Raw genomic sequence first — 21,496 nt, 5'->3', positions numbered from 1 at the left:
ATTTATGGCCATCTGCACCGTCTGTGATCACGGCGTATCTCATGTTCTGAGGGTCTACTACTAGCACAATATTCAGGCTATGTACCGCACCTGCAAGATATTTCAGGTATCCAGCACAGTTGCGCGTCTCAAGTCCCTTCTGAACCGTCCAGCATAGCTTCCCGGACCAGCTTTGTGTAATACAGTCCTGTTAAGGTGTAACCGTTAGGGTATTGAGGCGCGCCGTGTTGCTGGTAGGTATTTTCGACTCACCTATTGTCCCATATTACCAAGTCACCTGGATGATGCCACTCCACAGGTAATTGGTATTTGGCTTGGGTGGCGTGTGTCAGCAGCTTCTGTTGGAGCTCTGCCATCTCTTCGTCCTCCTCGGGTGCGCATTCAATATGGTGCATGTACAGCCCAACGTAGAGATTCATCCTGTGAGAGGGTTTGTGCAACTCTATAAGCTGGTGCTTGGCCATAGGATATGCTGAGGGGTCCAGATCGTGAAACAAATCGGGGTTACTGATTTTCTGTGCATGCTGCCACGAGTGAACGCCAAAGTAATTCTTAGATAACAGTCTTTCCTTGAGTCCCTTCTCCACATCGTCCAGCTCGTCGAAGGCAGTCCTAGTATCAGCAAAGATAGTGTCGCCTCCGTACCCTGGCGGCGGGATTTCGTGCGCTCTCAGAAGACTCCAGGAGGCTCGCTGCTGATTGTATGCAAGATCCGCATGGAAAAAGGATGCGAGTTTGCCAATTTGCGCTTTAGGTCCCTCGGCTGCGACAGGCTCTCCTGTGTCCGGGTCGACGTTGCTCAAATCAGCAAGCTCATGGGTCTTCAGTCGTGTTTCCGTATCACCAAGCACATTTCTCATGCTAAAGAGGGGCCCAAAACGGCGAGCGAGCTCGACGTGACTGGTGTCATCAAGACCAGTGCTACGAAAAACGATCACGCCGTACTGTTGCTGGTTAGTCACAAAGGAACAAACCACACGTCGCATCCATTCTCTTTTGAAAATTGTTGCAACCGAATTGACGGTCCTACCTTTGCGGACAGTGCAACGATATTCTCAAAGACGGCGTCTGAGATAGGCGTTGACAGGTTGACCCCCGATATTTCGGCACCAAAGTAAGGTTGTAGTTCTCTTACTTGTATCTCGGGCGTTGATTTATTCATATCATCGGCGAGGCTTCCCATATTCAACTACACTGGAACCCTGTTGGGAGGTAACTGAGCAGTCTGATTCGATGAAGATGCGCTGAAGGAAGAACGTTTATGTTGCTCGCATACAAAATATGGATGCGCAGCCTGCTCCACAGAGCCTTAGCATGCTCAATTGGAAATGAGGAATGCTGAGGCGCTCTTGCGTAGTCCAAGCTTGGCAATAGATCGTATTGGTCCCTACCTGAAGGTATGGCTAGCCGAGTGAATCATGACCAGAAGCCAAGATAGGCGGAGTGTCAGGCCGATAATTTTCTCTCGAGGTGCGCGTAGTACAGCCGGCGTTGACAAAGTTTCAAAGACCCAAAAAGGCCGCTCTGCACCTAGAAACAAATCTTGATGAGAATACCCTGCTTTGTGTCGTCTGATTATCGGCCAAGAGCCGAGATGGGGCAGTTCGGAGGTTTCTCCAGCTGAACTAGTCACAGCCTACAGTTTTGTGTTTCATAGCGGTCAAAATAAAATGGAGATCACCAAAGATTTCTCCCGATTGTACGAGTTCCTCAGCGTGTCGAACGACGACTGAAGCGAACCCCTGAGCATCCCGACCTATGGTCCAGAATTCTCGGGATGGAAAAGGAGTCTGAATGCTTGACCATGGAAGAGCAATACGCCAACGGCTTTCTCTTCATGACAGCAGGAACAGACACGATTGCATCAGCACTATCTGCAATCACCTTCTACCTTCTTCGGAATCCACATCACTTAGACAGAGTCACCAATGAGGTGCGGTCGAAGTTTTCAACATCTGAGCACATGTCACTCGAGGCCTTAGCAAGTCTGCCATACTTGCAGGCAGTGATTCAAGAAGGAGTAAGTGAATACTTCGAGTGTTGAAACCTTGTTAATACGCATCTTGACTCCGCTGACCCAGAGAACGTATAGCTTCGTCTACATCCACCGCTTCCAGTCGCCCTGCCTCGAGTGATACCAAAAGGAGGAGCACGGGTCGGGGGAGAATGGGTACCTGGCGGCACGATTGTTGGCATTCACTTTCTGTCTATACACACCCAGGAACTTTACTTCAAGAACGCTCTTGAGTTCCACCCGCAACGATGGCTTCACGATCCCGAATTCAAGGACGACCAATTAGACATGGCTAAACCATTTCTCATGGGACCATTCAATTGTATTGGAAAGGTTTGGGGCCCTGATGACTTGCCAAGTACCGTGGGCTGACATCCATTTTCAAGAATCTTGCTATGCATGAACTTCGTCTGGTTTGTAACATACCCACCCTTTTACCAAAAGCGCTTGGTCATTTGCTTCAGAAATATAAGCTAATTCTATGTAGCTTCTAGCATCTCTGTTCCTAAACTTCGATGTTCGATTGAGCCAAGGATCTTTCGACTGGAATAAAATGAAGGTTTACACCCTATGGCAAAAGAAGCCTCTTTTATGCGAATTGTTGTCCGCAAAGTCCAAGGTATAGCTTAGAGATTGAACGATGCCCCGATCAAAATTTGTTTTACACGTACTTATGTTTTATGATACCTATCAGTAACATAGACGCTGCTGAGTGCAATGTCAGAACCCAAAGACCGTAGGCACGGGGAAAAGCCTGAACAGGTTATCAGATTTGAATTTGGTAAATAACTTCCGATAACAATTTTGTTCATGCTACAGTAACTCGATATGGGGCGGACTGCTGCATGGATCCGTATGTTACGGCTAGATCCGCTACAATTAGATTTTGTATCATGATTGTTATGATGCTCTTCTTAATTCCGATGGACGCTGGCAGATCCAAGGTCGAATATCATTAAGATGTAGTCTTTCACACTTCTGACCAAAAGTCGAACATGCACCAGTCAGAATCTTGTCTGGGAGTCTACAAGGATGACTTTTGCAGGTGGCCCCAGAAATATAGGTTGACCACCTTGGGGAACGAAAGGTACGCAATGAAGTCGCTGTACCTGTGATCGCGTAGCCCGTATACGCAGAGTCCGAGGAAAGTTCCAGTAAATCATGAGAGTGCATTTGTTTCGTTAGTGCTCCCAGCAATATCGCAGAACACTCAAAGCTGCAGCCTACTGTGCCGTGGCGTAATGAGTCAAGAAGATCTTGAAGCTGAGCAGCGACCGGACTTATCTGCGCTCTCCTTTGAATTTCAATTGTGTCTGTGATTGTCAATAATCATGGATGATGGATGCATTGGTGTAAAGTAAAACATACCAATGATAAATTGAGGGATAGGCAGCCCGAGTGTGGGAACAGGGCCTTTGCTATCAAGAATGGCCGTTCTCGTGACTTGGTTGAAGATTTTCTCTTTTGCGAAAACCCAAGACATCAGCATCCACAGAACCAGTTCACGGTTGCATTGGTTAGGAATGTTGTCTTTGATGCCGTCGATCCAAATGTCTCCATACAGTTGAACAGCTTCGTGGCAATCATAGTAGTCAACTAAGGTTGCTATCTTGGACAACATTTCGAGGTCCACAAAACGTGGAACATGACTGTTCTTTCCGTGTATGATTTGGAAAAGTATCAGTAGAGCATCGAGATGCCACTCCGTTGTGTCAATGCGTCGCACCCGCTCCACAGGGTCTTTGTGAGACTCTTTCCAAGGGCCTGAAAGTTGCTTGTTGAATATGGACGAGGCTAGCATGAGATGTCGAGAGGAAAGAAGAAATTTGCACAGAACCGGCTCGCCAAAACCGTCCACGTCGAAAGGGTTGTTGATGTTGAGCAGCTCCGGCGGGAAAGTTGACACATGCTTCGCATTGCTGAACCAGTCGAGAAAATACGACGCGTATCTTGCCTTGATCGAAAGTTTTTGATCGCTGTAATCTAATTAGTAATTAGAGCAACCTCACATTTCAAATACAAATAGCATACCATGCGCTCAGGTGCTGCACAACAGCATCTTCGGATTCATCCCAAACGGCGAAAGGCGCATTTGGATTTCGTAGAATGAGCTCGACGTCGCCGTCGGGGTCAAGTTGATGCAACTCTTCGTAATGCATAGCGAGCAATCAATTTATTCACAGCCATAAGTTTGTTGTTTCAAATGCAATCAATAATCATTTAAATGGGAGCAAAGTGGCAATATCTGTTGATACCTTATGGATGAATTTTTTTACATTCCTAGGCACTTCGGCGTTGGCGGGGAAGAACTGCGGGCACGTTCTCGGCCTCAGGCGCCTGAGACATGTCACAGGCACTGACTGTCATTTGCGTTGACCCTGGTGATTACCACCCTGCAGCGGCTTTGTTGATTGTCAAAGAAATGCAGTACCACACCAGATATAGTTTGCCATCTGCACGCAACAGCAATATGGGGAGCGTTTGGAATCCGCGTGCCTTTCCATGACAAATATCGCGTGGGCCAATTTTTGGATCACAGGTAAAGCCATATTGTGACACCTAGTTTTCGGCATAGGCTGATGATGAATCTCTGCGATGCGAAGTAACCCGGGAGGTTCTGGACGTTCGCTCCGCGAAATCAAAGTTCAAAGTTAACTGATGGATTTTCAAAGTATCAGCTCAGGGCTGACGGAAAAAAAACCCTTTTTTTAATCGTTTCTCTGTCTTTCTTTTCTCGTCTTTTCTTGTGATGACCTCCGTAGACCAGACCCAAGGCGGGAATGCCCCGTCAGTTCTGAATCGGTCTGCAATCGCTGCGCTGTTTATCCAATGGCTTCTTCGACGTATCGGAGCCATTCTGACTGTGGATTACCGGTGTACTCCTGTTGAAGTAGCGGCCAGAGGCATTGAATAGTTATGTTCCATTATGCTGAATAAGTGATTAGGTTTTCCGAGGCAGACTTAGCGATGCGCGATCTTGCTTGCTCCGCGGGGTTTAAGATGGTTCACCACGGGCAACTGGTGCCCGGCCCCGCATTGCCCCGCTTTCCGCGGTAAACTAATAGAGACTTCGAACTCTTATCACGAGAATAAATACTCAACGTAGAAGATGACTTGATTTGTTCTGTGCAGCTCTTTAAGGCACTTCGGTCATTCTCCATAAAGACCATCATATCGATACCATTCCTTTATCATGGCTTCTGAAAGTACCGCGGCCTTCTGGGCCAAGACCGACAAGTACTTGATGTCCACGGGCGTTCCATACTCGCCCATTATTATCACCAAAGCTAAGGGTACCAAGTTGTACGACGCGGAGGGTCGCCAAATTTTGGACTTCACGTCCGGCCAAATGAGCTCACTTTTGGGTCACTCCCATCCTGAAATCGTCGAAGTCGTTCAGAAGTATGTCGCTGAGCTGGACCACCTGCTCAGCAACATGATCACACAGCCGGTCGCTGATCTCGCTGAGAGACTTGGCAAGCTTCTTCCCGCGCCTCTTGAGAAGGTTATCTTGACTCATCCTTCATACTTGTGATGGTCACTGACTGAGGTCATAGTCCTTTTTCCTCAACACCGGATCGGAGACAACAGAGGCCGCAATCAAGATGGCCAAGCTCCACACCGGCAAGTTCGAAATCGTCGCCATGTCCGCCAGCTACCACGGTCTCACATCCGGCTCCGGCTCCGCAACCTACTCCGCGGGCCGCAAGAACGGCGGCCCCGCCATGCCCGGCCAACTCGCCTTCCCCGCACCCTACGCCTACCGCTCCATCTTCCGCAAGCCGGACGGGTGTTATGACTGGGAGACCGAGATGGATTTTGGTTGGTCAATGATTGACAGGCAAAGCGTCGGATCCTTGGCTGCGTTCATCATGGAGCCTATTCTCTCCACCGGTGGCATCCTCGATCTTCCCAAGGGCTACTTGAGGCGCCTGCGCGACGAGTGCCACAAGCGCGGCATGCTTTTTATTCTCGACGAGGCTCAGACTGGTGTCGGACGTACAGGCCAGATGTTTGCCTTCGAGCACGACGACGCAGTCCCCGACATCCTTTGCCTGTCCAAGACCCTTGGATGTGGACTTCCCCTCGCATCAGTCAGCACCACAGCAGATGTCGCGCAAGGGTGCAAAAATGCGAATTTCCTGTGGCTCACAACGCATCTCAACGACCCCCTGACCGCTGCCGTCGGCAACAAGGTTCTTGAGATCGTCGTGCGCGACAACATCTGCCAGAAGGCTACTGAGCGCGGTGAGCAACTGCGCGCGGGGCTGCTGAAGCTTCAGGAGAAATACTGGTGCATTGGGGACGTACGCGGTCGCGGTCTCTTGCAAGGTATTGAGATCATTTCAGACGCGAAGACGAAGGCCCCCGGGTCGGAGTTGGGACAGGCTGTCTCTGACAGAGCCATGGAGCTGGGTCTGTCTTGCAACATCGTAAACTTGCCTGGTATGGGTGGCGTGTTCCGATTGGCACCTCCTGTGACTGTTGCGCCAGAGGATATTGACGAGGGATTGAGGATATTGGATGAGGCGTTTGGGTACGTGTTGAGCCAGCGTGCGTGATGAATTGAAGAGAGTTGTTCGCGAAGCTCGTGGGCAAGGTATCATCAACCCACCACAATATCAGTAATCAAAGATTCAAGATCATGTCAATAGTTACTGTGTTGAAAGTTACTCTGAGTGGTATTCAAGACTTAATATTGATGGACTCATGGATGGGTTGAAGGCACGAATTGTGGAGACTGCGTCCATAACTGCGCTGTCAACAATCTGTGTTCCAAGTCAGTCATTTGATCATACTATCGGGAAAACCCATGAAGTTTGATGTTACCCATTTATTACAAAGAAAGAAAGGAACCGATACCCAGCGAAGATTACATCCACGTCGCTTGGCCGGCCATGGAGACCATCTGGTCGCAAGAAGTGGGCCCAACGCCGTAGGGCTTGCAGCCCTAGCAATGATCCATATCCTCAATTACGACCATGAGCTACAACAACAACCAGCGGCGGACATAGCTCAGTTGGGAGAGCGTCAGACTGAAGTTAACTTCATTCACTTAATCTGAAGGTCGTGTGTTCAATCCACACTGGCCGCATGGTATTCTTTTTGCTGTCTGTCCAATATCTCTCTTATCTTCCAATGCCTTCTCCCTCTCTGTAGTGTCATCGTCGTCTCAATCATATATTCATAGGCAGGATAGGTGCCTAGGTAGGTACGTACGTTTTATTCGTTTCTTTGCTCTTATCTTCAATCCGGAGTGAATGCTCTGCCCAGCTTACGCCTTGCCTCCACTACCACAAATATCAATCCACCTTTCGGTCTCCTTTTGCAATATCTCTATGCCGTCCTCAATCAGTTGCGTAAACGGCTTGTTCACATTCTGCTTAAGATGGACGTTCCATGCCTCTAGTAGGAGCTTGTTCACGTTCAGTTTGATTGCGCCGTTCTCGATACAGCGCTTCATGATTTCAGGGGAGAAGTCGTTCGTCCCGTGCAGCGCCATCAACACGCGGTTGTCGATTTGCTTGTTGACCTTGGCGAGTCTCTCGTAATCCAGCTGGGGACCCTTAGGGCCGTAGTCGCCGTGGATGTTGCCGATACTGGGTGCCAAAAGGTCGATCTCGGCATTGATAAAGTCCTCCACCTCCTCAGGGCTGGTGAAAAGAGCTACAGGAGCCAGTCAGCTAGATGTTTCTTTCAAAGTACAGAATTGTGTATTTTACCCTCCAGGTCACCGGTGTCTGCGATGCCATCCTCGCCGCCGTTGATGCGTCCACTCTCGGCCTCAACAGCGATGCCGTGGTCATGGCAGACGCGCGTGAGAACCTTAGTCTTGGCCAAATTCTCTTCGTGATCGTAGTGACTCATGTCGACCATGATAGAATCGAACGGCAAGTTGCCGGCAATTTCTCTAATCTGATTCTCATCCTGGGCGTGGTCGAGGTGCAATGCGATAGGTACGCTGGATGATTTGATGGCTGCTGCTACGGCCCACGCGAGAGTGGGGAGCTGCGTCACAGCTGAGGGGAACAGCAGAATCAGGATGGGCGATTTCTTTGCCTCGGCCGCTTTAACTACAGCAGTAAGCTGCTCGATGTTGTAGCTGGACTGTGATTAGACCTTTTCATCTCTCATTAAACAACGCCGGGGAGCTTACATGACGACACCGAGAACGCCATATTGCCCTTTCGTAGCAGCGTCGAGAATCTGCAGGGTCCGGTTTTGTGGCTTTTTCTCTGACCAGGAAGACATTTTGAAGACGATTGGTAGATGGAGTGTTTCAATGCAATGTAGCGATAGTCTCCGGCTATCTTGGGCAAGGGAATATGAGCCTCTTATGTTCAAGCTTTTGTCATCGATGAGCTCCTCGCGTTGCGAACTGCCCCGCGCCTCGAAGGACCCCGCGTCCGGCTTTCAGGCCGATCCCGTCATAGTGGGGGTGAAAGATACGTACCTCTCTCGCATCGAGGTCGTCCCTCACAATCCGAGCCTTTTCACCGACTCCTCGATACGAAGACACCGGAAGACTCTCAACACACAAACAAGGTCACTTCTTGAAAATCTTAATCTAATCATTCTAACACACGTATAAAGCATTCATTGACCGCGGTTTCGCGTCTTCATCATCCTTCGTTGTCCTGAACTACACTCTTCCATGTCATCGGCATTCTCGCCGGTCGTGTTCGGAGTTCCGGGGAAGCACGCCGAAAGGTCCAGGTGGTCGTGCCTAGAGACCAGCTAAACCTGCAGCTAGTCACGCGGTTCAATCGCTCTTTGAACAAGACTGTATTGCCGTACTCCGCCAGTTCCTGTCCGGATTATTGACTAGATTACAGTTGTGGTAATATGTGATGGCGACTCGACGCCTTTAAAAGAACAATTTCGATTTATTCCCACCTCCCTCCGACTCCTTTGTGAAGTCCTTTACCTACAGGCTCATGGCAGCTCGTGCCGGTTGGCAAGGTCGTCTGTCGGCACTTCGTGAACTGGATCCTCGTATGGCGCCTCAAATACTTGATTCGCTTCTGCTTCAGCCGCCCGCTGGCTCTCCATGTAGTTCGGGGGCTTTGGGCTGTAGGCGCGTTCGCGCTCGACTTCTTGGTACTGCGGTTCTTGGTCTGTGATAACTGTCTTGGGGGATCGCCTCTTTCTCCACAACAGAGCCGCAGTCCCCGCTAGAGCGATGCCGCCGATAGCAGCCCCGATACCGATGCCGGCTGCCGCGCTTGACGAGAGACCGGCTCGCGAAAGATCTCCGTTTGGACCGGTAGGGCCGTTAGGGCCCGTGGGAAACCCAGGTATCGGCGGGAAGAAAGTTGGCTACAAGAATTAGCGAGGTCCTTCATCACCCACTGCCTGAAGCTGCGCGAAGGATCACAGCTTACCTCCGACTGGTAAACAGTCGAGTAAACGCGGTTGTTGACAGGCCTGTCGCTTGTCATAATCCATCGTTGAGCAGAACTTGAACTGTTGTTGTCGCCGGTCCCCTCAACTTTGCTCGCCATAAACAGGTTCGAGCCTTGATGGACATCGAGGACACGCCCGGTCCCGTTTGCAGCGTTGAGAAAGTCATATGTGCCGTCTCCCCTGTCGACGATATCCCATAGCTGAGGGTCTTCCGCGTTCGTCCTTCGCATGCATCCGACTGTCTTTCCATCATCTGTTTCATCGGAGTCCCAACACACGGAGAGCTGCTGTCGCACGCTTGTTGCATTCATCCTCATCACATATCGCCCCTTCTTGGACTCGACCGGTTCGAACTGCCAAGCCATGAAGCGCTTCTCATCGCATGAAGATACTCTTGGGCCATCTCTTGTGAGTTGCAGACAGGAATCGATGGGCTGGGAGACGTTGACGTAGCGCTGTGAAGTGACGATATACCACGCATTCGAGTCTAGGTCCGCGGCCGACATTTGTGCAGAGATTCAGAAGGGATGTAGGAAATCGAAGATAGCTCAAACAAGCTCTCGGCAAATCTTCATCTGAATCGGTATGCGTCTGGTCAATAAGATTTCGAGTGATGCCCGAAATTGTCACCTCTCTAGAGGCCTTCAAGATTAAACAATGTTGTCAAGTCGAAAAAAGAACCAGAAATGATAGACGATGCGAAACTCGGGAGGGACATGGGGTACGGGCGAAATACTGTCATTCTAAAATTGGCGCTGTGACGCCCTATCGAGTGGTTGAACCCCATACACAGACCGAATGAACGGCCTTTTGACGCTCTTCACCTACGTACGTCTCTGGTCAACGGAGTGCACCCGCTTGGCTGCAGCTGCGCACAGATACATCAACGGCCGAAGATGCGACGACTCCTGGTATCCTATACGGCAAACTTGCCCCGGAGGATTTTGCCGAGGTCTTGGTTCCGTCAATGCGAGAAGCACTTCATAGCTGCTTTCAGGTCACATAGCTCGCCACTTTCTCGCTCACCACTTTCGTCTTCCAAACACTCACTATTCCGGCACGGAGCCGAGAAGATTGGACGAAACCGCTGAGCTAAGGTGGCAACGTAGGAGAATGAACGAGATGAACTACGGGTCTGACGCATGTCTGGCCCGTAAATCCGGGGTACTTCCAGACGTATAAGAATATGTATCGACTGGACGTTGAGAATAGCTGATGAGGCCAATAGATCGTTTGCTCTGAATACAAATTAGATGGTCTGTATCGTTCTATTTAACCAGAGTTGTTGCTGAACTACTATCATGCTATTGAAGGTGTGTCAATGTTGAAACGTAAAATAAAATCGTCATAATGTACCATCACTAGCCCGATTCAATTGTTTATACCAATCGTTGTATATATGAACCTCCACTTTTTGGGTTGACTTGCTCTCGCTCAACTGTTATGTGTGCTTTCTGGCACTGCGCATCAGCCCCGTGTTTCTTTTAATTGGTGTCGGTTTCAAGCACCACGCCTTGGATTACTTCGTTGTGAATTATTGAGCCATGGCGGTAGGGTTTTCTGTCTAAAGGGAGAAACCAACAAATTGCAACTTGGGTATTTCCGATCAGTAAAGACAGAGATTTAATCGGATAGCGGAACGAGTTGCAATCGTAGACCTTTGCAGCTCAGCCTGACACCTGCAGCAAGTCACCCACCCACATTGCGTGTGACACGAGGTGACTTGCAGGCGGATCGGCGACGCTAGATCCTCTTGGTCAGCTTCGGCCCGTCACCTGGTCAATAAAGCCACCAAAAATGCGACGGCGGCTGTGACTAAGATGGCTGTCTCCCGTCAGCCTCAATCAGCACCAACTGAAAGGGCGGGTGAGGCGTTTCTATTGTCCGCAGTCGTACGACGCGAAACCGAGACAGCGGTGTCTAATTGAATGCGAAGTTTCAAAGAGTCTCAGTTGCTGGTCTCCTCTTGAGGAAACTGGAGGTCTCCCGTCTCACCCACTTGAAAGTTGATCGGCACTTTTGCCGAGACTTCACAGGCACATATCTCACTAAAAACGCCTAAGTGGCCGTCAACCTGCAGGCTAAGCTACCGGGGTTGGTCGCCCTGTTGGTCGATTGAGGTGCATAAGCAATAGGCGGCTGGCTGATGCCTACGCGACCGATGACCAAAATGGACCAGGGTGTTCATCAGCTCTGGGGCATATTTGCGCCAGCCATGTCCGCGACAGGCGCAATTTCGTGACAGGCTTCAGCCTTTTCTTTTCTTGCTTATTCTCTCATGAAAAATATCGTGCATCGCCAGATGTCGTGAAGACGACGAAGCACTATGGAGCCGTCGAAAGATTGGACGCATGAGACCGAAGTCGCGACCCTAGATGAGGTCGCATCCGCTGTAGACGACAGCCCGGATCGCGTCCGACCGCGCGACTCTACCCTAAACCAGACGTCAGAGGAGACGCATTACGGACAACCGGAAACATCACGGCCGCACAGCAGATCATCCCACTGGGACCCGAGTCCCGGCTTTGCACATATCGATGGCGATGTAAATGGACCTGGTTACAATGATACCTTGGTTGACATTGTTTGCGTTCCGTGTCCCGGCGCAGATCCCGTCGAGACTTGGGCCCGCGACCCACTTCCGGAGGGATACTTCGGGAGACCCGGTGAGGATGTGCCGCCGACCGCGGTGAAGCAGCTTGCCGGGGCAAGCATACTATCTCCAACGATCAATAGACATCTTCCAAAGGCAGCACATCTTTGGGTGCGGCAGGGTATTAGAAAAGAGGTCAGCGAGGCCAGGGTGCTGCTTTATCGACATCGGGAGCTGGTTGAAGGGGTAACGTTGGAAGACTTGGCGGATGACTTGATCGAGCAGGTTTGGAATGTCAGGTATGGAAATGTGCGTATCGCGAACCTGACATGGAGGCTTGGCTACAACTGACCGACGTTTAGCAACGATCTCGTCCCTTATTCTTCGTCGCCCACAGCGTTGGAGGTTTGGTGGTCGAGTTGGCGCTTCTTAGAGCTACCAAGAATCCACACTACAAGCCTTTCATGTACAACTGCCACGGTGCTACTTTCTTTGGTGGGTCTCCTCAACCTCTCTCGCGCGACTTGGCATATTGATCATCTTTCCCTAGCCACTCCACATCGCGGTTCAAGCTATCTTTCCATGAACAATCTGAAAGACAGCATTCAACGCTTGCTACGCCTGCAACATCCGTTGCCACATTCTATCTCAGACGAATTGAGACTGGGGCACAAACCACTCTTACGAATGCATGAGGAGTTTGCAACTATAGCAAGCGAGTTGAGGATTTGGACATTTTATGAGACTATAGACTCCCAACTGTCCGGTTCAGGGTCGAAAAATCATGGGACCGCCAAAGAAGTTCGATTTGGTGCCCCTATTGTCTCTATCAAGTCCTCACTCGTCGGTGTCCGCCAAGAGCGCGTATTTGCTCTCGATAGCGAACACGCTAACTGCGCATCATTTGGACAAGGAAACACCGAAATAATGGGCAGCTACTTGACAGAACTTGCTGCCGCGGTCAAAAAGGCTACTGATCTCAGCTCCGAGTACATCCACACGCCTCTTAGTCTGAAGAAGCACGTAAAGGTTGAGATCATTGGCTTTTACGATGATCCGGATGCGCAAGTAGATTCTGATATCCGACTTTACTTCACGAAACTACATCTTGAGGAGTTTCTGGAGAAGGGCCCCGAGAGGTGTCTGGAGGAGCGTCTAAGGAGAACGACGCTTCGGCCGCGATCAGATCCTATCTCTCACTCACAAAGTCAAGAGAATTCTCAGCAAAGTAGCAGTGGCCTTGGTATTCTGCCAGGGCTGCAAGAATTGGGAAACAGGCTATTCAGATCATCCTCGAACGCCGGGAGCCGACCAAAAACTTCAGATTCAGAGAGCCAAGGATCACCGCCAATTGTTGTAACTAGGCCTCCCATGGCTGGAGGCTCCAACTCTTTGCCAGTTGATACGATGAGGCGGATGGGATCCCTTACCGTCCCACCTTTGTTGCCGCCAGGATTCAACCGCCCTTCGAGTCGAAGTAGCAACGCTGAGAGTACAAGATCTGATCCGACAGAGTTGGAATTGTCTCCCAAGACGCCAGACCCGGGGCCAGGGCTAGGACCTGCTATGGAGATCGGCGTCGAAAAGAGCCATTCAGAGCCTTTATCCAGGCGTCAAGATAGACAGTCTCGGATTTCGGCCATGGAAGATTTGACGGCAGCTGCTGGATTCTCAAGGCCCGACCCTCTGGCAAGGAAGTTCATGTGGATCCATACCCCTTACACAAATCCCTCCTGGGTTAAGGTGCGTTCACATAAATGGTGTTTGAGGTTCTCTCTAACTGTATATGTTCATTCAGGATGTCTTCCGGGTGCTTGCTAATCCCCATGATCCAAGTTTCGCAAAGGTTTTCAACAAGGATAATTGGACGGCTAAGCATGTCATCGGAAGACATTCTCAGTCGCAAGCGTCCTTCGTGAAGCCGACTTGCAGCTATATACCTGCTGGATCAGGTAACAGTCCGACGACCTAAAGAAGCATGGTCATCAAAATTGACATACCCTCTAGCTCCTTCTCCACACCCATCGCCTAATCTCTCTGGTCGCGTCAGCCCTGCAGCCGGGCCGTCATCCTCTTACTTGTACTTGTACATGCCCTACCTCCATTTTGACACCTACATCGATGTTCTCCAACGGAGGAAGTTTATCCTGCGCCGTATGCAACATGGTCGGGCACGTCCCGTACCTCGCGAAATAGCCAACTTGGAGTCCCCGGAGTTGAGGATGATATGGGAGTATATCGGTTACGATCCTCCGCTGAACTACCGCCGGACGCTAGACCAGTTCGCGTATCCGTCGCTAAGGGATACATGGGCGCGGGATGATGACCAGATGCTCTATAAGCTAACTAAAGACCGGGCTTCTGGTGGTGTAAACCGGGAAGTGATGACTTTAACGAGGAGGCAGACCCTTGGATCCACCGGGAGTCCATTTGACAGGCTGTCGCCTTCAAGCACTGGGCTGCTGGAAGAGGAAAGTGGCAGCGATGATGAGACTGAGGATCTGGAAGAGGTTATTAAAGATGGAAAGGTTCTCATGGTCGACCAGTTATGGCTATGGGCTATTGACAAAAGTGAGTTTCTAAGGGAATGACGCGGTGACGGACGGTGATGTTAATGAATCAACAGAAACTTTGGCCACTTTCTTCTCGAAGAGGGAATCTAAGTCAAAGGAAGGGCCTCTTTTCGGTCAAGCGGACTTGAGAAACAGTGTTTACAACGAGCTCAATGGCGACCTGACAGGTCGTTGCGAAAATGCACTTGACCTGGCGGCATTCGTAGTCTTACACGCTGTCACGGTCCTACTCGATCGAGCTTCCCATCCCGACTTGGAGATATTCAGAATCTTTGAGGAGGCAATAAGCATGCTTGTAGGTGCCGCTTTCTCTTATGATCGGCCTGTAGCCCTTGCTGACCTGCACAGACCGAACGCATGACCTCTTCACTGAAGCGCTTTCGAATGCAGACTTTCAAAGATGTAGGTGTCGATTCCGACTCTGAAAGCAATCGACCCGAGTCCATCAAGAAGCGTCATAAGAGAGAGCTCCAAGAGGCCGAGCGCGAGAATCGCGAAAACACGTCTGCGCTTATGGAACTGCGAGACTTGGAAGACGAGTTAAAGTCGCTCGAGAGACTCTTCGAAGCCCAGGATGCAGCAGTCAAGAATATGAAGAGCATATTTGAGAGTGAAGAGCTGAAGATGCAGACCCGGAATGGGAGGATGTACCTTGATGAGGCCCTTGGCAAGTTGGACGAATACCGAAGTCAGACGGCTGAGATGCTGAAACGGGTAGATACGACACGCAACGATGTGAGTATTGTGACAAACGCTTTATAGTTCTACGTACTTATATGACTTTCGCAGTACGAGAAACTTCTCGAGATGGTTCAGCGTCAGGCCCAAGTAGACGAGGTCCGTTGGTCCCGCCTCCAAACCGAGCTCGCATCATCACAAAATTTGTCGGTCATGATCTTCACGACGTTTACCGTCATCTTTCTGCCGCTATCATTCTTCACGGGCCTCTTTGGCATGAACACCACGGACTGGGATAGTGACAAAGACACTCTTCCTTCACTAAGGGATATCGGGGCAATCTCGCTGCCGGTCTCCATCTTCCTCATCGTCGCCGCGCTTATTGGCGCCTTTAGTTCACGTGTTCAGGAGGTCGTGCGGGGCGTATATAAGGGCGGCAAGAAGGTTATCGTTTCTGCGTGGTCGGGCGTTAAGAAGGTTGTTCCCGAGAAAAGGAGGGAACGCCGGCGGCAGCGAATCGACAATCGGGAGAGAGAGGAGCGGAAGACAAGGATGAGAGACCGAGGATATGATTTCTGGGCAACTGTTAGGAGGGAGAGGGGCAGCGAGTATCGAATTCCTGAGGTAAATCGCAACAAGGCCATCAATCACTCAACGTAGTTCCGCGGAACTATTGGCCCATAATGAGCTCAGAAACGAGGCCGACTCGTTCGCAGACGAGGGAAAAATTTGAGTTAGGAAACATCTAATTATGTGGGTATCGTATTCGCGTTGGTGTTTGGGCCAACAAGATAGCAATCGAACAACGCCCTAAGGTCCGCCAAGCGAAACACGAAGACTTCGGAAGAAGCCTTCTCAATCAAATAAACCGAGACGCAGTGGAAGTTGGGTCCGAAATCCCATCGAGGCCACCATTGCCATGCCATCAATAGGTTTAGAGTTGGGTGAGGACAGGGGCCTTCCTCGTCCCAGGTCCACCAAGCTCCGGTTTTAGGCGAAAAGACCAAAAATATTGCGCGTACTATGCTGCAACTAGGGGCGTAGTGAAAGCTTAAATATCCCGAACGACTAGTCAGTACAATTATTCTCCGATCAACGCCGGGTTGAGATGTCAAATCAGCGTGTCGACAGTGACTTGGCTGAGTTGCGCGCACGCCAACGTCAGAACCAGCTCACGTTCGTTGCTCTTTTGATCGAGAGGTGAGTTTCTTGGGATTCTAGGTCCTGTAATGGTCACCGTCGATCGAATTGTGTTTGAAGAAAGGTCAGTCACAATCAAGATCCGAAGGGTGCTTGGATGTGCAGCAAATCAGTGAACCCGTGGAATCCGCGGGAACGGAAGTATGCTTTATCGCCGCATCATTAGATGAATGTTCATGTGCTTAATCTTCCAAATCGTGGTCGATGAGGATCCCTACGTACCTTTGGAACCCAGCGAAATACTATGGGGCAATTCAAGGGGTTGGATCTGGGGACACATAATGTTTGCCGCGCCACTGTCTCGAACATGCTGTGGGCGGGAACATCCTTAGACTCCGGGGTCTAGCGCCAGGCACGTTACCATCGCATCGGGAGGTCCGAGTACAACAATGCTCGCCTGCTCACAACAGCGCAGGCAACACGCATGAACCATCCGTCCCATGGATCGACGAACCCCTTGTCAAGCAATTGGCGCTGATGTCCTGAGACTCCCAATGTCAGATGACAAAGATCGCGCCCGCGAGGGACGTTGCAAGGGTTCTGGAAGATGTTTGCTCGCATCCCACCGGCGACTTTCGCGATCGTTGGCTTGGGCCAAATTGAGTTTTCTCAGGATTTTGTTGTCGACTCCGAGACGTGCGAGCTGCGAAACATGCGCGCGGCGTAGGCCCCACGCGGAATGGCACGGGTAAATCTCCCTGTTGTTTTTAATCTTCAATGGAGGTCCCAATTATATGTGTTGTCTGATTTCCTCATCCCGCCGGTTGACGCTGATTTGATGCTCGTCCCTTTTCCGCGCGTTCTCTAATTCGTCTCGGGCTACTGTGCCGGGCACGACCCGATCCTTCAAGATGCTGGTATCATCAGTAATTATTTTCTTGTGCGCCACTCTCATTGAGGCACTTCCATCCAGACAAGTTCAGGTCGAATACATCAAGGAGTTGCCGATAGGATGGACGCAATCACGACTGGCCGATCCTCAACATCAATTCCAACTGTCTATAGCAGTTGATCGAACCGATCACGTACATAAGGCACTGTATAGTGTCTCGACGCCCGGCCATGAGTTGTATGGGAAGCATCTTTCGAGGGAGGAGGCTCAGGCTCTTCTCATGCCTGATGATGAGTCTCGGGACATGGTGGTTAATTGGCTCTTGAATCAGGGACGTCTGGATCAATCCGCGATTGCAAGCGACGGCCACTGGATCCGGGTTACCACTACGGTTGAGAAAGCCAACAGGCTGCTAGGCGCCAACTATTCTTGGTTCAAACATGCCGACAGTGGGAAAGAGGTCTTAAGGACCCTTGAGTATTCGTTGCCGTTGGAGTTGAAGGCCAAGATATCGCTAATATCCCCGACGACACGATTTTGTTCGCATCCGATGATGCATCAAGAACCCCAAGCTCCGAACACTCATGACGCGCTACCATCCGAAGAGCTTCGCAAGCATAAGAGGGCTTTCTCTCGGGTGACCAACGAGCCCCTGTGGAGATCAGCCGCAACCGTCGATCCCCCACCATCAGTGTCCCGAGCCCAAGTTGACGCGACGTGCAATCGAACCGTCACACCCAGCTGCGTCAGAGCACTCTACAACGTCCCTGCGAACGTTCCTGTCAGCAAAGCCCGTGGTCTCGGTGTATATGCCTCTCAAAGTCAGGTCCCAAAATTCGCAGACTTCGCCCTCTTCGCGAAGAATATCGACCCGCCGTCCACTGGGGTCAACTTCTCCTTCCTAAGCATTAACGGTGGCGTCACCAGCCAGGATCAGAATCAGCTGTCGAACGCCGAACTAAACTTTGATATGCAGTACACTGCGTCTCTCTCGAACCCCGTACCAAATATTGTCACTGCCGTCGCTGGTGATGGTCCCATCAAGCTGGAGTTGGGAGGCCAGCCTGGGGATACCACGGAGCCATGGCTCATCTGGCTCGATGCCATGCTCAAGCTTCCTGACGATCAGCTCCCTCATACTATAACCACAAGCTTTGGCGAGAACGAACAATCCCTGCCTGACGGCTACATTCAGCAGATTTGCAATCAGTTCGGTGCCCTTGGTGCTCGAGGCGTCACCATGTTCGCTGCTTCGGGAGACTCTGGGCCGGGAAACACTTGCGTGACCAACGACGGCACCGCCAGTACACGCTTCAATCCAGTCTTCCCCGCTGTATGCCCCTTTGTCACCGGCGTTGGCGGAACCAAGAACGTAGCTCCTGAACAAGCATTCCCCTTCTCCAGCGGTGGATTTTCGGACAAGTTCGCTAGGCCAGCGTACCAAGATCAAGCTGTTCCTCCATATCTCAAAACAGTTGGCAACAACTTCCAGGGCCTCTTCAATGCGTCGGGCAGAGGCTTCCCAGACGTGAGCGCCCAGAGCTTCAATGCGACGTTCTTCACCGGTGGTCAGCTCGGCGGCTTCCAAGGAACAAGTGCCGCGGCACCGATCTGGGCTGGCACAGTGGGTATGGTAAATGCGGCACTCATCCAGGCCGGAAAGCCCCCGATGGGATTCATCAATCCATGGCTGTATGGCGCTGGACTTCAAGCCATTAATGACGTGAAGGTTGGTGCTTCCGTTGGATGCACGGGGACGACTGCTTTTGGGAGTCAGCAGTTCCCGCCTCAATTTGGGGCTAAACTTGTGCCAAACGCGTCTTGGCCCACTGCTCCGGGATGGGACGCTGTCACGGGTTTGGGCACACCGGATATCGGCAAGATGCTTGCGTTGAGAATGGCAATGTGATCAGGTTGTAGCTACGTTTAAACGGAAAGTAGACAGAGCGATGTAAATCCAGAATAGATGTCAATGACACAGGGAAGTGCAAACCTATCTGACTTCTTCATGTGTCTCAGTCTGATGTTTCTATGGAACCATGTCCGAGGCATAAAATAACCCAAGATACTCTCAAAGAATCTTGAGGTGGTTTCTTTACCTCCGGACAGGATGCAACTTGATCCACAGTGGCATTTTCTCCCATGCCATGAAAACTTTCTGATCCATCCAGTCTCCTTTTGTCACGTTTTCGATGTCGAACTGGCAGACCAGCCTGGCGATGATAACCTTGATCTCGGCGTAGGCCAAGTTTCTTCCAACGCACATGCGCGGGCCCAACAGGAAAGGCTGAGAAGCGTCTCGCTTATCGCCAGCAAATTCGGGATCTTCTCCCAACCAGCGCTCAGGGATAAATTCGTCGGGACGGGTCCAATTGGCAGTACTTCTGTTCGCAACATATATATGTACACCAACGGACACACCTTCCGGGATGAACTCGCCGTCGATCGTAGCGCCCCCGGGAGGTACGATGCGATTATGCGCTTGAGGTGAGGGCGGGTAGATTCGAAGACCTTCTTCAATACAGGCGAGGAGGTACTTGCAGTCGTTTACCCCAGCGAAAGTAATTTCGTCTTCGTGCGCGAAGGCCGTGCGGATCTCAGCGGACAATTTCTCCAAGACCCGAGGGTTCGTCATAAGGAGCCAAACAAGACCTATCATACCATTCGCATCAGCATGGGATTTAAAAATCAAGATGGTAAGCCAACCAGCACCGCACGACTCACCTGCCAAATGAGTTGAGGTTGTCTCGCTTCCGCCAGCAATCAGAAGCTGCGAGTTGCCCTCCAATTGATCATAAGACATCTTGCCTGACTTGTAGGCCGCAATCATTTTGTCCATAAAGTCCGGCACTGTCGGCTGTATTTCAAGACGATGATTGACCATTTCCTGTGGGACTATCGTGAGCCGCTTGCACCCACTCTACCGTGTTTATGCAATACATACCTCTTGAAGCCGTGTCAGGGTCTTAGCATCCGAGAGGACCTTGAGCGGAAACAACCACAGCCCTACCGGGAAACGAAGCATTAATGGCAAGTAAGAGATCGCTTGGTAGTAAGCGAAGAACTTGGCCAAAGACAGGAACATCTTGACCCAGACATGAAGAGTAGATGTTGTAAGACAATCAAACGACTGCCCAAAAGCTGATGAAGCCGAGTCAGAGGCTGAAGATCGAGAACGGTCTAGAATGAGGTAGACTCACTGAGAAAACCGATGAAGTCAAAAGTCAAGAACTAAGTTCAGATTAACACAGATTCAGGCTCGAAGAGCGGCAAGAGCACCCACGTTGAACCACTTCAGGATGTCCACTGGCTGCGTGCCATTCTGTCCATCTTCCTGCACTCTCCGAAACATGAGGTCGACGAATTCTTTCAGCACCGCCTCTTGCTCTCTCATGGCCTTCTCGGAAAACCCGGGTGCAAGCAGTTTACGGATGAACGGATGGTAGCGTCTGTCGGCGTTGAGAATGAGGTGCCGGCCCCGGAAACCGGCGAAGAATTTCTGGTCCTTCGCGAACTCCAGCTGCCCCGCTTTGGGTGCGTAAATTTCCTTCCATTGAGGAGTGTCGCTATAAGACAGACCATTCGGAGAGGTTCGGACGACGGACCCATACTTTTCGTGCAGCTTTAGAGTATCGTCGGGCTGCCTACCTCCAATGATGGCCGATACGAGCCATAAAGGAGTTGCAGCAGCGAGGCGAGGGCCCGGATACTGGGCAAGAGGGTGAAAGAAGAGGTTGTAAATGCACACGGAAGCGAAATATGCTACAGCCTGTGGTTTTTTAATGAGCTCAAGTAGCACAGACAGGTTTGTCGCGAATTACCAGGGCTGAGGCGCCCAAAACTGCGACCCAGGTACTCGGCGGTTTGAATGAGCTTGCGTAGAAAGCGACCACGTCTTTGAACGGCATCTTCAGACTTTAAAGAGAGGGGATTTCGCAATTCTGCAATAAAGGTTGTCAGCTTGTAGTCTTGGAGCATGCTTTCTCCTCACATTGGAGAAGCCACGATGCATGATCACGGATGTGTAAGGTTATGCAGGTTATCGAAGACATTTATTGTACATACCGTAGGTGTCGAAACTAGCATAGATCCGTTTATGCCCGTGCGGAAACTTCGTAAATTTCTGAGCAGCTTCAAAGGCTGCGTAGCCCGATCTGATATTGGAGCTGCGATGAGTTGACCTCTTGGACTGTGATGAT

The 21,496-nt window shown here is 50.8% G+C and overlaps 9 protein-coding genes across 9 annotated transcripts; 4 read left to right on the top strand and 5 right to left on the bottom strand.

The window, feature by feature from the left end:
- Positions 1-102: 102 nt before the first annotated feature.
- GCG54_00013655 (Alpha-ketoglutarate-dependent 2 4-dichlorophenoxyacetate dioxygenase) lies at positions 103-1,183 on the bottom strand (the record flags this gene model as incomplete). The annotated part of the gene is made up of 3 exons (XM_045413506.1): positions 103-187; positions 253-944; positions 1,031-1,183. The coding sequence occupies 3 exons, from the start codon at positions 1,181-1,183 to the stop codon at positions 103-105; spliced, it is 930 nt and encodes a 309-aa protein (XP_045265140.1).
- Positions 1,184-1,686: 503 nt separating this feature from the next.
- Positions 1,687-2,639, top strand: GCG54_00013654 (Cytochrome P450 monooxygenase aclL; the record flags this gene model as incomplete). The annotated part of the gene is made up of 3 exons (XM_045413505.1): positions 1,687-2,020; positions 2,093-2,377; positions 2,502-2,639. Exons 1-3 carry the CDS (start codon positions 1,778-1,780, stop codon positions 2,637-2,639), a joined length of 666 nt encoding a protein of 221 aa, XP_045265139.1. The 5' UTR covers positions 1,687-1,777.
- A 399-nt stretch (positions 2,640-3,038) lies between these two features.
- GCG54_00013653 (uncharacterized protein) lies at positions 3,039-4,173 on the bottom strand (the record flags this gene model as incomplete). Its single annotated transcript, XM_045413504.1, has 4 exons — positions 3,039-3,123; positions 3,147-3,327; positions 3,383-3,990; positions 4,046-4,173. 4 exons carry the CDS (start codon positions 4,171-4,173, stop codon positions 3,039-3,041), a joined length of 1,002 nt encoding a protein of 333 aa, XP_045265138.1.
- Positions 4,174-5,207: 1,034 nt separating this feature from the next.
- Positions 5,208-6,576, top strand: GCG54_00013652 (2 2-dialkylglycine decarboxylase; the record flags this gene model as incomplete). Its single annotated transcript, XM_045413503.1, has 2 exons — positions 5,208-5,519; positions 5,572-6,576. The coding sequence occupies 2 exons, from the start codon at positions 5,208-5,210 to the stop codon at positions 6,574-6,576; spliced, it is 1,317 nt and encodes a 438-aa protein (XP_045265137.1).
- Positions 6,577-7,289: 713 nt separating this feature from the next.
- On the bottom strand, positions 7,290-8,266 carry GCG54_00013651 (putative fructose-bisphosphate aldolase; the record flags this gene model as incomplete). Its single annotated transcript, XM_045413502.1, has 3 exons — positions 7,290-7,681; positions 7,738-8,117; positions 8,172-8,266. The coding sequence occupies 3 exons, from the start codon at positions 8,264-8,266 to the stop codon at positions 7,290-7,292; spliced, it is 867 nt and encodes a 288-aa protein (XP_045265136.1).
- A 684-nt stretch (positions 8,267-8,950) lies between these two features.
- On the bottom strand, positions 8,951-9,927 carry GCG54_00013650 (uncharacterized protein; the record flags this gene model as incomplete). Its single annotated transcript, XM_045413501.1, has 2 exons — positions 8,951-9,334; positions 9,400-9,927. 2 exons carry the CDS (start codon positions 9,925-9,927, stop codon positions 8,951-8,953), a joined length of 912 nt encoding a protein of 303 aa, XP_045265135.1.
- A 1,820-nt stretch (positions 9,928-11,747) lies between these two features.
- On the top strand, positions 11,748-15,925 carry GCG54_00013649 (uncharacterized protein; the record flags this gene model as incomplete). The annotated part of the gene is made up of 7 exons (XM_045413500.1): positions 11,748-12,313; positions 12,377-13,757; positions 13,813-13,966; positions 14,022-14,585; positions 14,641-14,882; positions 14,936-15,322; positions 15,377-15,925. The coding sequence occupies 7 exons, from the start codon at positions 11,748-11,750 to the stop codon at positions 15,923-15,925; spliced, it is 3,843 nt and encodes a 1,280-aa protein (XP_045265134.1).
- Positions 15,926-17,850: 1,925 nt separating this feature from the next.
- Positions 17,851-19,206, top strand: GCG54_00013648 (Tripeptidyl-peptidase sed3; the record flags this gene model as incomplete). The annotated part of the gene is made up of 1 exon (XM_045413499.1): positions 17,851-19,206. The coding sequence occupies one exon, from the start codon at positions 17,851-17,853 to the stop codon at positions 19,204-19,206; it is 1,356 nt and encodes a 451-aa protein (XP_045265133.1).
- A 186-nt stretch (positions 19,207-19,392) lies between these two features.
- On the bottom strand, positions 19,393-21,205 carry GCG54_00013647 (Cytochrome P450 monooxygenase hmp1; the record flags this gene model as incomplete). The annotated part of the gene is made up of 6 exons (XM_045413498.1): positions 19,393-19,949; positions 20,022-20,184; positions 20,242-20,438; positions 20,498-20,528; positions 20,581-21,066; positions 21,119-21,205. The coding sequence occupies 6 exons, from the start codon at positions 21,203-21,205 to the stop codon at positions 19,393-19,395; spliced, it is 1,521 nt and encodes a 506-aa protein (XP_045265132.1).
- Positions 21,206-21,496: the final 291 nt, after the last annotated feature.

Source organism: Colletotrichum gloeosporioides (assembly GCF_011800055.1).
Source record: "Colletotrichum gloeosporioides strain Lc1 chromosome Unknown consensus_38, whole genome shotgun sequence".
Classification (NCBI taxonomy): Eukaryota; Fungi; Ascomycota; class Sordariomycetes; order Glomerellales; family Glomerellaceae; genus Colletotrichum; species Colletotrichum gloeosporioides.
This window is presented reverse-complemented; position numbering and strand designations above follow the sequence as displayed.